Below are 14,771 nucleotides of genomic sequence, written 5' to 3' on the forward strand. Positions count from 1 at the left end.
AAATTTAAATTCATCAAAAGCGATGAAAAAAAACTAACCTATAAACCTAACCTGCGTAACCTTTTTAACCTAGTTTTTGTTTCATCACTTTTCATGACTTTATATCGTTGAATTGTCATTTTGATGAGTTATCCGGTCACACTTTCTAATACATGTAATTGATGATTCTGATCACTGATTTATTATTTTGAAAGACACAGTTCTTATGAGAAAGAGAAGGAATAATTTTACTAGAAATAAAGTACGCGGTTGAATCGCCACAATCCTATTCATTTAAACATAAAAGTCGGTACATTCAAGGTTTCCACAGGAAAGATAAGAGAAGCAAGTGCTCACATCACAGTTGGTGCGGGCGGAGCAAGGTTGCCAGGGGAGGGTGAGCCAGGAGTAGCCCTGGCAACCCTGAGAGTTGCACTCCTCGGTCTGCGTCAGCTCTCCCTGGCACGGGTATCCATCTACAAACAGAAATATTGTTAAGTTTAAGATGTCAGAATTGAATGGATTGTGGAAGTTGTTATATTTTTACATATTGGTACAATTCAATATAAATAGTGACGAGATGCTGTCGTTTTACAATGTGTTCTTGAATTAGAAGTAGTTAAATTTAAAAATAAAAAGTCCCGATTCTGCGATAAAAACTTTGGTGCTTTACTGACTACTGACCTGTTGAATGAAAAAAAATCTTTGTTCGCTGCGAGGTAACACCTGATAGACCTACAGCCGACTAGAGTACAGACCTGGGCCGTCGACCGCCAAAGTACGAATCGAGTGCTACCGCTAGGTAAACTTCGCTGTTTAAAATAGTCTTATCACTCTGCTTATTTAATATACTTGCGGTAATACAATAAAGAGATCAACAGTAACAAAAGTATCAACAACAATCGTGGCCATTTGTAAACTGTCGTATCTCGATGGCGCTGACTTGATCACGTGACAATACAAAATCTGTTGCGTTCCAAGGCCTGATAGGCCATAGATTTGCTGCATTTTAAAACTAAAGCTTTCAAAATTATTAAGTGCGGGTATTGTTAGGAGGTCAATATTGATAAAAAACGTGGACTGAAGTTTCTTATTATTTCAGTAGGTAATAAAGCCTTTCTATAGTGAAAATAAGGGTGACATAATAATAATTAGTAACCTTCGGCAGCAGGGGCCACGATGGTCCTATTGCGGTGTCGGTAGCCTTTGTGGTGGCGGGAAGAGCAAGGGCGACTACAGGGCCCCCACGGCCCCCAGGGGCTTAGCACGCAGTCCCGTGGGCACGCCACACGGCACTCTTCGTGCACGGCGGGCCTGCTTGTCGGTCCCACGCAGTGTCTCTCCGGCAAGGCATTCTGGAATCAATCAACCACACATTCCAGAAGTGTCCATACGCTGTTATTGATTTTGAAGATCTGAATATTGTTTTGAATCTGAATTCAATAAGTGACTCTTGTCAAGAACGTTGTCATAAAATTACTACGACATAGAGAACTATGCTAAGTAGATAGGAAGACGAACGAGTGAATTAGGAGCAAAACATAGTTTGCCGATATGTATTAAAACACAATCTCAGAACTCAAGTGGGAATGTGCCGGGCGTGTAGCACAACAAACTAACACGTTACCAATGAATGTCAATCATGTATAAGTGCTTGACGCATTTGACTTATCGAACAGACACAGCATTCACCTAAAATGATAATAACAAAAATCCTGACAACCCGGACGTTTATTACTGTTTTTTTTTACCATTTTTATTATCGAAGCTTTTGACTCACATAGTGTTGTCATTTTCTAAAGATCTAAAAATCTAACAAATTTCGTGATTCTCATTGATAATATTGCATACAACTCAGTTGACTTCCGATGGGTTTGAGGTCATCAAAATTGTCACTCTTTGTTTTTCATATTTAACACACTTCATGAATGTGTGGTCGACATCTTCATTTAGTTAACATGTCAAGCATATTGGAGAGGTCTAACAAACATAATATTCTTACCATTAGTGCATGTCTTAATCTGAAAATTCTTCTCATTTCCGATCTTTTCTTATAACATGGTAACAAATGCAAGCATGTTACCCACCTCACTAGACGATGTCTGTTCTGAGACCTAAAGTTTCAAATGTTCAGATAGGAAACGTATTGGTCTTTTTGCTAAGAGTCAAGAGTTTTTAATTCAGCTATCTAGGAGCTTCAGACAAGAAATCTAATAGTAAGTACAGCAGTGCATCTGTGAATTCTGTACAAGAGGTTTGCCAAGCTTCTAAAAGGCGAACGAAACTTCTTAAAACTAGGTCCGTAGTGTATTTGGTTTGTTGAGTGAGTTAGTTACCCCTTCTAGCACTTCTAAGTCCACCACGTGGGGCAAAATATTTTGATTTGTACAGGGTTGGGTCTTAGGTCTCTGCAGCAGTTGGATATTATTTAGCATCTGTGAACTCTGTATAGGAGGTTCAGGTGCATTTGGTTAGTTGAGTGAGTTAGTTAGTTACCCCTTCTAGGTCCTGGCATGACAGGTGTCGCTCGCGGCGGCCGGAGCCACAGCGGTGCCCTGCCAGCTGGCAGGCGCCCCACGAGCCCGGGACCCAGCGGTGGCACACGGGGGAGCTGCAGGGCTGCACCTCGGCTAGTGCCCCGCACGGAGCGCCGCCCGACGAGCCAGCCACCACAACACGGCGCGTGCGCTTCCTAAAACCTGAAAAACCCACACAACACTAGTGATTACTTATATTTTATGTGTATAACTCAGACGAAACACTTTTTGGTCACACAAAAGGAACTATTGAACCTACATCCCGCACGACTGCTCAGTGTATCTGTGTTGTCGGGACTGTCTGTGACACGTAGCTTGTCAGAAGTTCTTGTTTTTCGTATGCTACCATAAGTAGTTCTGTTGTCTCGCGTCCAAAAAGTATGTTTCTAATTTTTTTATTTAATAAATCAAAACCAAAATTTCCTCTGAAATCATAACAGTTGTACTTACAAGGTAGGGATTTACATAAGTACCTACTTATGTAATAGTGTTGTAAATCCATACCTTCGTAATTTATTATAAACCATAAATATTTTATTTAGGTAACTTTTTTTATTTCAAGTAAAGAATAATACTATTCGTCCAAAGAAAACTCAATGAAAATTCTTTCCCAAACTTTCTCCAGGCCAGTAGGTACCATGTTGTTGATTGCTCTGATTTGACAGTTCATAGTAAGAACCACGATCATGCGAACTCTGGTGGGATAAAAATGTACTATCCAAAAGGCCAACATCTTGAACAGGAACCGGAACGTATCAAACAAATTACGAGCTTAAACAAAACTTCTCTACGCTCAATCAATAAGAAGAATAAGATTCAAAATATTTTTTTGTTCGGATACTGAACTTTTCTCCCAATTAATTTGCTACTACTAACTACTTTGGGTGAAATAAATAAAGGTTGATCCAGTTCTGAATTATATAGTAGATATGTTTCCATTAGTTTCAATGAGACATACCAACAGCTGTCAGCACGGAAACGGGACTCATGGGGCAGGTGGAGAGGGGCGTGCAGGGACCCCAGGGCTCCCACTCCCCCACCACGCAGTCTCGGGGGCACGGAACCTACAAGGACAAGCAAATGCTTACACTCCATTCAAGAATAAACAACACAGATGAAAAGAGATTTCAGTTTAGAAGGTCCAAAAATATACACCCAAATTGATTTCATTACCGGGATTCATCTTCAATATTGGTCTGGGAGTTGTTGTGGCCCTAGTTTTATTATAAAAATTAGGTTACTGAAAAAACACAGGAGGCCCGAGGAAAATAATTTCCCTCAAGGCCTATGTTGTCTTTGGGGAGCTGTGTGGAGGGTTTTTTTAAGGAAAGGAAGCAGAGGAAGATCTGAGAAGGAAAAGGGTTAAGGAGGGCAGTGTGTCTAGGAGTGACGTACATTTGAGTTCTCTCCCATTGCTGTGTAAGGCAATGGGTTGAGAGAGTCCTGCTAAGCCACCGGCGGACCACTTGGGGTGACCTAAACCTATCCTGACATGGATATTGCACAAAATACTCGTTTCGGGATCTGTATTGCCCCGCTCCGGAGCGGAAGGGTTAAATAAGGAACTCTAGGATAGTTTCAGCTTTCAAATAAATTGTGGTCATCAGAAAAGCATCACTGTTTTGTTGTGCTTCTCTGCTGATCACAATTTTATTTAAAGCTGGAACCAATCTGGAAACAGTGTGTAACGGGGATCATTCAAATGTTCTAAAAAAAAATGGCGCCGATTTACACTCTGATAATGTTACTTACAAGCCTTCCTCATTCTCTTCATGGCCGAGGGTCATAGTCATCCTGATCTGTAATGCGCCAGCTCTTCAGTTTCTGGACCAATTCGACAATTTAATCTCATGGCCTATGTTGGAATACACATGCAGGGTCTTCAAAGATTAAGCCTGGATCTAAAAGAGACCCATGTTGTAAGACGGAAAAAATGCTGAAGCCGTCAAATCATTATACTGGTGAGCCAACTATACTAGTTGTAAAAATATCCGTGCACAGACGTAGGGCTCATGCTTGACACTACTCTTGACAGCGATTGATCCCAATAATTATTATAAGCATCTTTCGTTGGTACTGATCACTGAATAGATTTATGAAGTGTTCTTCTTTACTCTATGCTACTGAAAGAACAAGCATCTATTTTGGGTAAAGTTTCAATCCATCTGTTAAGATTTTGTCATGACTGACGGACTTGATCATCCTGGTCTGGAATGTATGCAATACGGTTTGTGAATTAGTATAGGGTAAGGCGTATAAGGGGAAGGGCGGTACCTCGCACCGCTGCACGGAGGTCGGCGGCGGTAGTAGCGTGCAGGCGGAGTCGGGCAGCATGACCCGACGGAAGCGGTCCACGCACGTGCTGGTGCGTCGCTGCAGCCCGCCACCACAGCGTGCGCCTTCGCTCTCTTCAGGACTCTCAGTATCTGCAGTCAAATATTTACAAATAAATATTTAATTCAAATAAAACTTTCTTGTACATTTTCGAACAATAATTAGCATTCAATTTGGGAGGCGGGTATGGGTACCGCCGCCCCGGGAACTATTTATTGGGTAACCAACACCACTGTCATAGGTCACTCCAAGTGGTTCATTACATTTGGTGATTCAGCAGGGGTGCCCGAGTTCAGGGTGAGGTTTGTCTAGGTCATGGCGGCGGATGTGTTTGCCCACCTATGGCATGGCAGGTTGGATCGGGAGAGACTGGTTTAGGGAGACCTTTTGATCTCTCTAGCCACACTCTCTCTCGACCCATCGCCTTGCACTGCGGTGGGATGGATGGATTCATATGTCCATCACTCCTGGACGCATTGACCCCAAGATTCTTATCCACTCCTAACAGCTTTTCCTTCTCAGGACTTCCTCTCCTTCCTTTCCCTACACAGACCCTCCACACAGCATCCCTAAAGATGACAGGCCCTAGGGTAATTTTTTTCCACAGGGCCTCCTGTGTGCAACAAATAAAAAAATACCTATATATATAAAGTGACATGCCACTAATGTTCATGTACTAAACATTAAATTTATTTATTTTTATTTATTTATTTATTTTTACATTTATTACATACAAGATATACAAATATAAAAGGAAGCTTTGACTGTCCAACTAGGAAGTTTTCCGTTTTAGGATAATATTATATCGGTTTGTAGCCAAGTGGTTAATAGTATCGGGTTGCCATGTGTCTTCCAAAATAGCAGAAGAATTTTTTTTTCATGGATGAATTTTGAATATAGTCATATTGTCAGCACTACTGATATTAAAATAAAGCCTGCACTGAGTGTGTAGATTATTATCTTTATTCTATGATTGCTGTCCCACGGGAAGATATCTCTTAAAATACTATTTTCAATTATAATCATCATTATCACCATATTTTTTTGTTGGTCATCCTGGTTTGGTCACGGACCTACCGCTTCACCAAGCTGTGTTGACGATGAGTGCAGGAATTAATGGCGAATTACCTGAGAGCGAAGGCTCCCGGTGTACGCGGCAGGGCCCCCAATTGCCTGGAGCCCAACGCACGAGCTCGGCGGGTGCAGCCGGGTCGCCCCACTCCGTGCCGTTGGTCTCCTGTAGCGGGCCGCACGCCTTGCCCGCCCCCTGCGGTAGTGCCAGCACGGTGCGAGTGCGCTCGGCGGGCAGGGGCGCTCGCGGCGGGGCCGGGAAGGGTGCTAGCGAGCAGCGGGCCGGGGAGCGCCACTCCGACCACTCGCTCAGCGCGCAGTCCTCGGACAGGATGCATTTGCGTGCACGCTGCGGGGCTTGACCGGGCCACATGCAGTTCCTACAATATACACCTCAACTTAAAAAATCTTATGTTGAACGTGAAAGGATCCACTGTCCTGACTAAAACAATAGCATAATTTATCATGTTACCAACAAAAATCATCCGATGAACACCTTGTTGAAGCTTGGACACCTAGAGCGGCTCTAAAAATCACTTTGAGGAAAGTAAGACGTTTCCATATTTGAGGATTAGGTGCACCACAGAGGATTTGAGGATTTGGTGATCAAAAAATTTCAGACGTCAGAAATCAATTCATTCAATCGTCAAATCGTTTCATTCAGTGATCAAATCATTTTGTTTTAATCCTTAAAGCACTTCATTTAACCGTCAAATCATTTAATTCAATTACCAAATTATGTCCAGGAAGTTTAACAAGCAATAGGAATCCAGCACAGCTCTGACGCTTTCTCAATCTTCTCAGTCTTTTTGGTAGTAACCCATAGGAGTCACATTTTAACTTAAATTTATCAACATTTCTGAATACTATACGGAGAGGCCATAACAACTGTACTAAACTTAATTGTTTATTCGCTGTACGATGGAATCAACAGATTAGGTCATCAGTAGTTACTTGAAAGCAGCACCATAATTTTCATAAATAGTCATCACAAATATTCCACAGTTTCATAAACGATCTTTAGAAGAAATAAAAATTTATAGATAACGTACACGATGTCCTTGTCCTTGCCACTGAAGTCCCGGCAGACCACGGTGCGCGTCTGCTCGCCGAGGCGGGGCTCAAAGGTCAGACCCCCGCCTACCCACTGGATAGCCTCGGGCCCACGGCATGCGCTCCAGGGACCCAGGTATACGGTGTATACGTTGATTGTGGACTTGCGCTCGGAGGTGTCGTCATCTAAAAAAAACAAAAGAGATACCGTGAAATAGTGAAATTTTCAACTTTGAACTTTTTCATAAAATGTAACAGTAACACATAATAGAACAATACTACATATAAGACAAATAAATAAAACTAAATTACCAACGCTACTATAATTTGCAGGATTCAACAAAGTGCTGGCATAGATTACGCTTAATTCTATAAATGGTATGAGTAAATATATCAATAGTACACCCAAAATAGATCTAGAACTAGACATAGATCATGCATTCTATTGGTTACAGAAGAATGTTACATTTTGTCTTGTGTTCCTCGTCGGTACATGGAATTTTATAGTGGCGACGATGGCAGGGCTGTCAATTAAATTATTAATGGCTCTCTGTTACACAACCCAACCAGGTCTGACATAATTCTCCTGTCAGATAGCGTTGTTAGGTGCAATTGATTCATCAAAATGACATAAATAATGTATCCAATAATACACCTATCTCAATTTAGGCCAGCTAGTAGCCAATTTGATAGATTGTTTTTTGGTTTGACTGAGGATTGAACCTTCCTCCCCAGAGACTGGAGTCTCTTCTCTTCGGGTAGGACCGACATTTATTTCTATATTCGCTACTGTAATGTCATCCATTTTCTGAGAAATGTTTATATTTCTATGAAAAACTAAATTTCATTGGTATTATATTACGGATCTACACAATCAAAGCTATGTTGCTATGTATTATATTTTCAATATAACAAAAAAGTTATCACGTGATAACCGGAATATAAACAATATTGACATTTGTTTGTTTCGCAAGTGACAAAATAACAATAGTTGTCAGTAAATGAAGCCACCCCTGCCACTTCGGGGGTTGCCTGCGGTGAGTGAGGAAACAGTTTGCAATACCCACCCCCTGTCCCACCTCCCACCTCCCACCTTCCACTCGAGGGGAGATATTGGCTCTATGAAATATGACGGTGGGATGAAGTAAGGGTACTTGGAGTGCTCGATTCAATAAGTTAGTTATTTGAGTTTCTGTGAACTGACGTAGAGATAAAAGTTTTTTAATAACAAATTTCTTGTTTGCCCGTTGAAGATTAAATTTACGTTATTTCTCGATAAAGTGTTGACGTAATATTATATAACTAACAGTTAAAAACCCGCTCCGCGGGTTTTTTGCTGCTAGGCGGCACCTCGTATGGTTTCAGTGTTACTTACAACAGTTACATTTAATAGGTAGATGTAAGGTCATTCAAAGAGAGAGGATGAGTATATGTTGTAAATAGATTATTACAATATAGCGCCCCTAAGGTGATATCTCACAAAAGCGGGGCTATACAAATTGTCCAATAAGTAAATAAATATAATGTTTACATTTTATTGCGTACATATGCATTAATATACAACGGAAATAGATAAAATAATGTAATCTTACTAAACTTTATTTCATTAAAAAACAAATAACTTTGTTTACATCACTTTATTATATACAATCACTAAATGTTTCATGAATGAAGTTCACCTCATCAGGAGTAAGTATAATCCGAAGTCAAAAATTAAATATAGATTACAATTGGAAAGAAGAAGTGGAAGGAGGGTAAGAGTTAAGTTAGGTTAGAGTGAGCGGGGTTTATCAGAATTAGGAATAAAAATATCGTTAGACGGGAAAGACCAGTTGAGTAGGAAAATATTCAAAAGAGAGTTTCTTAAAAAATTCTTGTTAATTATATCTGCTTTTATATTAACCATAGACATATGAATATTAGTAGACCTGCCCTAAGTGATTAAAAGCGTATTATTCCCCACTCCCCATACCGGTTCCATTGGAGCCGGCTGTGCTCGCGTATGGCCTCAAGTGAATTTAGAAAACGTGACGTCATCATTCTTGTGTGAACTATGGTCGAGGCATCATCGGTTCATTTTACGAAATAACACGGCAAAATGGTGACTTGTACTATGAAAACTTGTAAAAATAGATGTGAAAAAGATAATAAACCCAATTGTCGTATTACATTCCATATATAAGCATTATTTTACTTTATTTTAAGCATATTCACATTGTATAATATGGATCAGTTGTAGAAACATATACTATCACATCGAGACACGTCTGGACGTGAAACACAAAGCTGGTTGGTTGCTGGGAAGTAAATTATGAACATTTATAAAAGTGTCTTAACTAAATACATAAACGAAATATTCGACTCTGAAAATAGAAGAAATTTATTTTGCCGAATTTGGACTTCGCAAATTTGTTCATAACGTGGCGAATAATTTGCGCTCCCATGTAAAAATGTCTATTCATTCAGAAGCAGATTTTACTTTTAAGAACTAAATGGTGATATTATAAGGCGAGATGCCTATATACTATCAGATTGATTTATTGACGAATCACAGTCAGCTTTACCCTCTTCGTTCTTCAACAGTTGATTTTACCCCTCATCCTTAATTTCTAGTCTATTAATATTCATATGTCTGTGATATTAACTTGTTTTCTAATTTCTAAAAATATTAATTATTATTTGCGGTTCTTTATATCCTGTGTGAAGTATTTTAAGACCTGAAAAAAAATAGAATATAACCAGAAAACAATATATTCATAAAACAAAAAGCATTTAATAACGGTTATTCTAATAAATTGATTGTTGAAATACTGAATACAAAAATTAAAAATAATCTATTCAAATGGTATATTTACCCTATTTCTAAAGATAGAAATAAACCATGGCCTAGAATTCTATTTGTGGATAACGTTACTTCCAAAATTATAAATAAAAACATTCCTGGTACTATTCAACCGGCGTTTTACACTAATAACAAAATGAAAAAATATATTCTTAATAATAAAGATACAAAAAATCGGGAGTTTATAAACTCAATTGGGATGATTGTAATTTCTTTTACAAAGGTAGCACCCATAGAAACTTTGAAGTCAGAACTAAAGAACATCTCGGACCTCTAAATAGAAATAGTGAATCTGAGTTTGATCATCTTTTGAATAATGATCACACTTTTGATAAAAAATTCAGGTCTTAAAATACTTCACACAGGATATAAAGCATCGCAAATAAATATATAATGATCACACTTTTGATAAAAATTCAGGTCTTAAAATACTTCACACAGGATATAAAGCATCGCAAATAAATATTTTTGAAATTTTAGAAATAAGAAAACATGTCAATATAAAATCAGATATAATTAATAAGCAAAAAATATAAACCCTCTTTTAAATATTTTCCCACTCAACTGGTCTTTCCCGTCTAACGATATTGTAATTCCTAATTCTGATAAACTCTGCCCAATCTTACCCCTCCCCCCTCCTTCCACTTCTTCTTTCCAATTGTAATGTATATTAAATTTAATTTTTGACTTCAATGTATACTTACTCCTGATGAGGTGAACTTCGTTTATGAAACATGTAGAGGTTGTATGTAATTAAGTTATGTAAACAAAGTTATTTATGTTTTAATAGAATAAATAATGCCATCACAAAGTGATAAGCTTCCAAAAGAAATCTTCTTATTAAACGCTTTTTAATGGTCAAGTAATTTTACGTAACTATGCGTATTGGTAGCTGCATATTTAAATATTCGCGCCAGTCATTTGATTCGTTGTTATACCGCCAGAGTCGGGATTTACCCGAAACATACGATTTGAATTCGACCAATCAGAGGGCCTATATCGTCCAGACGCTAGCGTAATAATACTATCAGATAATTGTATTTTTATATATTCTACTTAGTACAAATGGGCACTAGGTTTTTCTTGGGGTCTGTAGATGTCAACTCTGCGAACACAGAGGTGTTAATGTAAGAAGAAATGAATGGTCACGAGTTTTGATAGTAGGTGAGGTGTTAACCATTAATATAATTAAATATTTAAAAAAGTCTGCAATGTACTAAAACTGTATTAAAAAAAAACACATGTGAATACTCCACTGCCAAACATAAATACTAAACCAGAGTAATAAGCCAACAATAAATTCTATGCTACGAAATTATATAATGCTCTACCAAATCAAACAAAAAAATAACGGAAATCAATATATTTAAAACAAAAGTAAAAACATGGTTGAGAGAACAAAGTGATATTTCACTTATAAACATTATGAAGACGATGTAAAGACAACTTGAAACTATATACAAAAGTTTAAAAACTACAGACCGCCTCAGAACAGGAAACCCTGGCGAGGAGTACTTTGAAAAATAAAGAATTTATACTTTATACCTACATCATGTACACACTTTGAAACTAATAAAAAGAAAAATATTATCTTTAGTAATCTTGAAAAATCATCTGTCAAAAATTAAAAAAAGTAGAACAAAATATTGAATTGTTAATTAAATAAAAAATCAACCCGTAAAAACAAAGTTTTTTTATTACAATAATACATCTATTTTCAATTTTCGACCAAATTGTCTAAGTTCGACCAAGTCCATCTTTAAGGCCAGTTTCAATAGATTTTTTTTTGGTTTAACTAAGGATTGAACTTTCCTTCTCAGGGATTGGAGTCAACCGCGCTAACAACTACGCCAAATACCGTTTGGGTAAGTCAGACATTTTCAGCTGCCGTCGGAAAGTGGGTTAATTTCCACTTCAACGAATTTCATTCATTCACGAAAAAAAAAGTGTAATTCAAAGAGTTGTATTTAAAAAAAAAACACTTCCCAACTGTTAAACGGTGATTTAGTAAAATATTGATACATACTGTAGGTACAATGCTGTACAATCTCAGAAGCAGATTGGTACTAATACAAAAATGGTTCTATCTGTGCTCCTAAATACATTTCAACAATTCCCGTCTTAAAGTGAGGTTATTTCGGACACAAAATTTAATAAAAATTCTATGAAAGTGATGTTTTTTAATAACATATATGTCTTATGCATGTGTAGGCACATATAAATCCTAGAAATCAACGTTTATATTGCGCAAACAATGAATACAAAATGTTTTTTTATAGGTTCTCTAGGAAATATTATTTTAATTTTTATGAATCGAGATAAAAAGTGAATTGACATTTTTTTTGCAGATTCACTAAATAAAAGGAATATATTTTCTCCAATTTTTCGACGTTTGGAGTATATATTCTATAATTTATTATAATACAAAAACTAAATTGTTATTTTATGTAATTTATGAAATGGTATTACTTTTTACGACATCTTCAAAAAGAAGCACATTTATAATACCTTGGGAATATGCCAAAATTGGATGAGAAATTTCAAGTTTATACAACAGATAAACAAATAGGTAGACACTTAATTTATTGCGTGCCGGAATTTTTCATATAATCAGTTCCAATTTTGAAAATGACACTTAAATTCATAATAAATCCGAGTTCAAGGGTTCACCGGATCAGAGTTACCGATAGACACACACAACCGAAATTAGTATATTTGAGGATGTGTGACTTTCAAGACTAACTTTTAAGGTATTTCCCTTTATTATTCCGGACTGTCTATCCATGAACTATTTTATGTTAGTTTCTATTAGTAAGGTTTTCATATACACGGTTGTTTATCATAATTGTTTAAGATTTTAATTACGTTTTTTGGTATGTTCTCAGAGTGCAGGATTCTAGTGATTCTTTTCTACATTTACCATGAATTCCCGGGCACCGTGTCAACCTATGTCAATGTATGTATATGTCGTATATGTCACCAGCCTGCCGCTCTCACCGCCAGGCGGGAAGGAGGGGGAGGTGACGCTAACGAGAAGGTAATGCGGAAACAGGCTAGGGGGTTCCCCAGCCCCTGTCCCTGCGGGCTGTTAAGGAGAACCCGACCGGGACTAGCAGGAAAAATAAAACATTTCCAAGTAAAGTATCACTTGATCATTCCATTTAGCAATTAAGTAAGAGTCATTAAACTAATTGTATTAGGAACTCTGAACATAAATAAAATCCCGATCTAGCAGAGAGATACTACAGGTCCACATTGATGCTACCATTGTGGTATGATGAATGCCTTGTGGATGGTTACAAACGTATCCTTCAATAGTTGCAGAATGACTTTGTGGCATCATTTTAGTTATATGACAATGAAACACTTTGTAAACACCACTTTTAATTAATAATAGTCTACATTTAGTGATGCAACGGAAGTGTCTTAACGGAAGCAGAAACGGAAACAGATGTCAAAAGTAAATCTTAGCGGAAGCGAACGCAGAAGCGGAAGCGGAAGCAGAAGTGTTAATACTATGAAGAAAAAGCACAATTTTATTAAGATTTTTTTAATTAAATTTGTATTTTGTACTCGAAATTAAACAGTGGTAAATTATATTTTTTAAACAGTGTACTAAATTAAACAGTGGTAAATTATATTTTTTAAACAGTGTACTACTAAATTAAACAGTGGTAAATTAGATTTTAGGTGACTCTTTAAAGCTGTAGTCGTGCGACCTTTTCGCGAATACACTTTTTCACAGAGTTTGCATTTGGCACTTGAGTCATCAATCTCAACGAAATAGTTCCAAACGGGACTTGTTTTTGGTTTCATGATTGCACTAAACACAACATTCATAAGTAGAGTAGAATAACAGAAGATTTACTAAACGTCACGAGGTGCGGTGATGCGCAGAATGCAAATAAACTCAGTGTTGCCAAAATACATGAACTATAAACAAACCAACTTGTTGCGACACGTTTGTATCGTTTGTGTCCCGCCCCTTGTCCAGTCGTCCCCGCGCCCCTCGCCTCCGCGCTCCTCGCTATATTCTCCGTTTAGAGTTCTGTTATAAAGTTTGCGGAACCAGAAACGGAAACGGAAGTTAAAATTCTTGCGGAACTTCTGCAGAAGCGGAAGCGGAAGCAGAGCTCTGTTGCATCACTAGTCTACATGTTTCAAAGCCAATGGCTTCTTCGTCAGAATAATGAAAATTAACGAATTTAAAAAAAAGACAAAAATTTAGAAGCCGTTGACTTTGAAACACGGAGGTTATTATTGATTAAAAGTGGTGTATACAAAGTATTTAATTTTTACATATTAATTGTCATTTATCGGTTGTCGGTACTCTTTTAAAAAAAGGTAATTATATGTTCCTTGGAAAATGATTTTATTTTCTGTACCCCATCCTATTAAACTATCTACTATATATGGCTCGATTGAAACTAGTTTAATAGCTTCCTAACTATCTTGCTAGGTTAAAAATAAAGCTAGTTCTGACACGATTTGTTATTTTCACGGTTAAAAGCATTAAATTAATTTATTTTTGAAGTATTATGCCTTTTTGCGGTTGAGTATAGATATATTTGCCCTGATGATGGACACTGTAATGCTGTCCAAAACATGGCTAAAGAAAGAGGTAGCGCAACACGGCATAATACCCCAAAAATAAATGACAACAAAGCTAGTTCTGTTTACCCTTAGTAATCATATTATAAGTTGCTATCCTTTCATGAAATACTAGCGTCGCGTCGCGTGGTTCGGTCATTACTCGCAAAATACTGCGAAAACTTTTGGCCTACCAGATCGTGAACTAGTGGTTGCCCCAGTTGAAGCAACCTAGGAAGGAGATGGATTGAACGAAAGTAGATTGGAACAGAACGGCAAGATTGGAGAGTGGAAGAGGATGGCTAAGGACCGGGGAGAGCATTTGTAGAAAAGGAAATCCCACTGCTATTTTGCGAATACTTGCT

The 14,771-nt window shown here is 37.6% G+C and overlaps 1 protein-coding gene across 3 annotated transcripts in view; it reads right to left on the minus strand.

The window, feature by feature from the left end:
- LOC149419578 (thrombospondin type-1 domain-containing protein 7A-like) overlaps positions 1 to 14,771 on the minus strand; it is a 68,783-nt gene that overhangs the window by 14,924 nt on the left and 39,088 nt on the right. For all 3 annotated transcript variants that reach the window (XM_089637900.1, XM_089637898.1, XM_089637899.1), the window contains exons 4-10: positions 6,974 to 7,160; positions 5,979 to 6,301; positions 4,791 to 4,942; positions 3,475 to 3,580; positions 2,476 to 2,678; positions 1,139 to 1,334; positions 337 to 455 (exon numbers count right to left, since the gene is read on the minus strand). In XM_089637900.1, the coding sequence (XP_089494026.1) occupies positions 337 to 455; positions 1,139 to 1,334; positions 2,476 to 2,678; positions 3,475 to 3,580; positions 4,791 to 4,942; positions 5,979 to 6,301; positions 6,974 to 7,160 (1,286 nt within the window). The remainder of the gene's footprint in view (positions 1 to 336; positions 456 to 1,138; positions 1,335 to 2,475; positions 2,679 to 3,474; positions 3,581 to 4,790; positions 4,943 to 5,978; positions 6,302 to 6,973; positions 7,161 to 14,771) is intronic.

The sequence above is a fragment of the Hesperophylax consimilis genome, chromosome 12 (assembly GCF_061612785.1).
Source record: "Hesperophylax consimilis isolate HC1 chromosome 12, BYU_Hcon_1.0, whole genome shotgun sequence".
NCBI classification, from domain to species: Eukaryota; Metazoa; Arthropoda; class Insecta; order Trichoptera; family Limnephilidae; genus Hesperophylax; species Hesperophylax consimilis.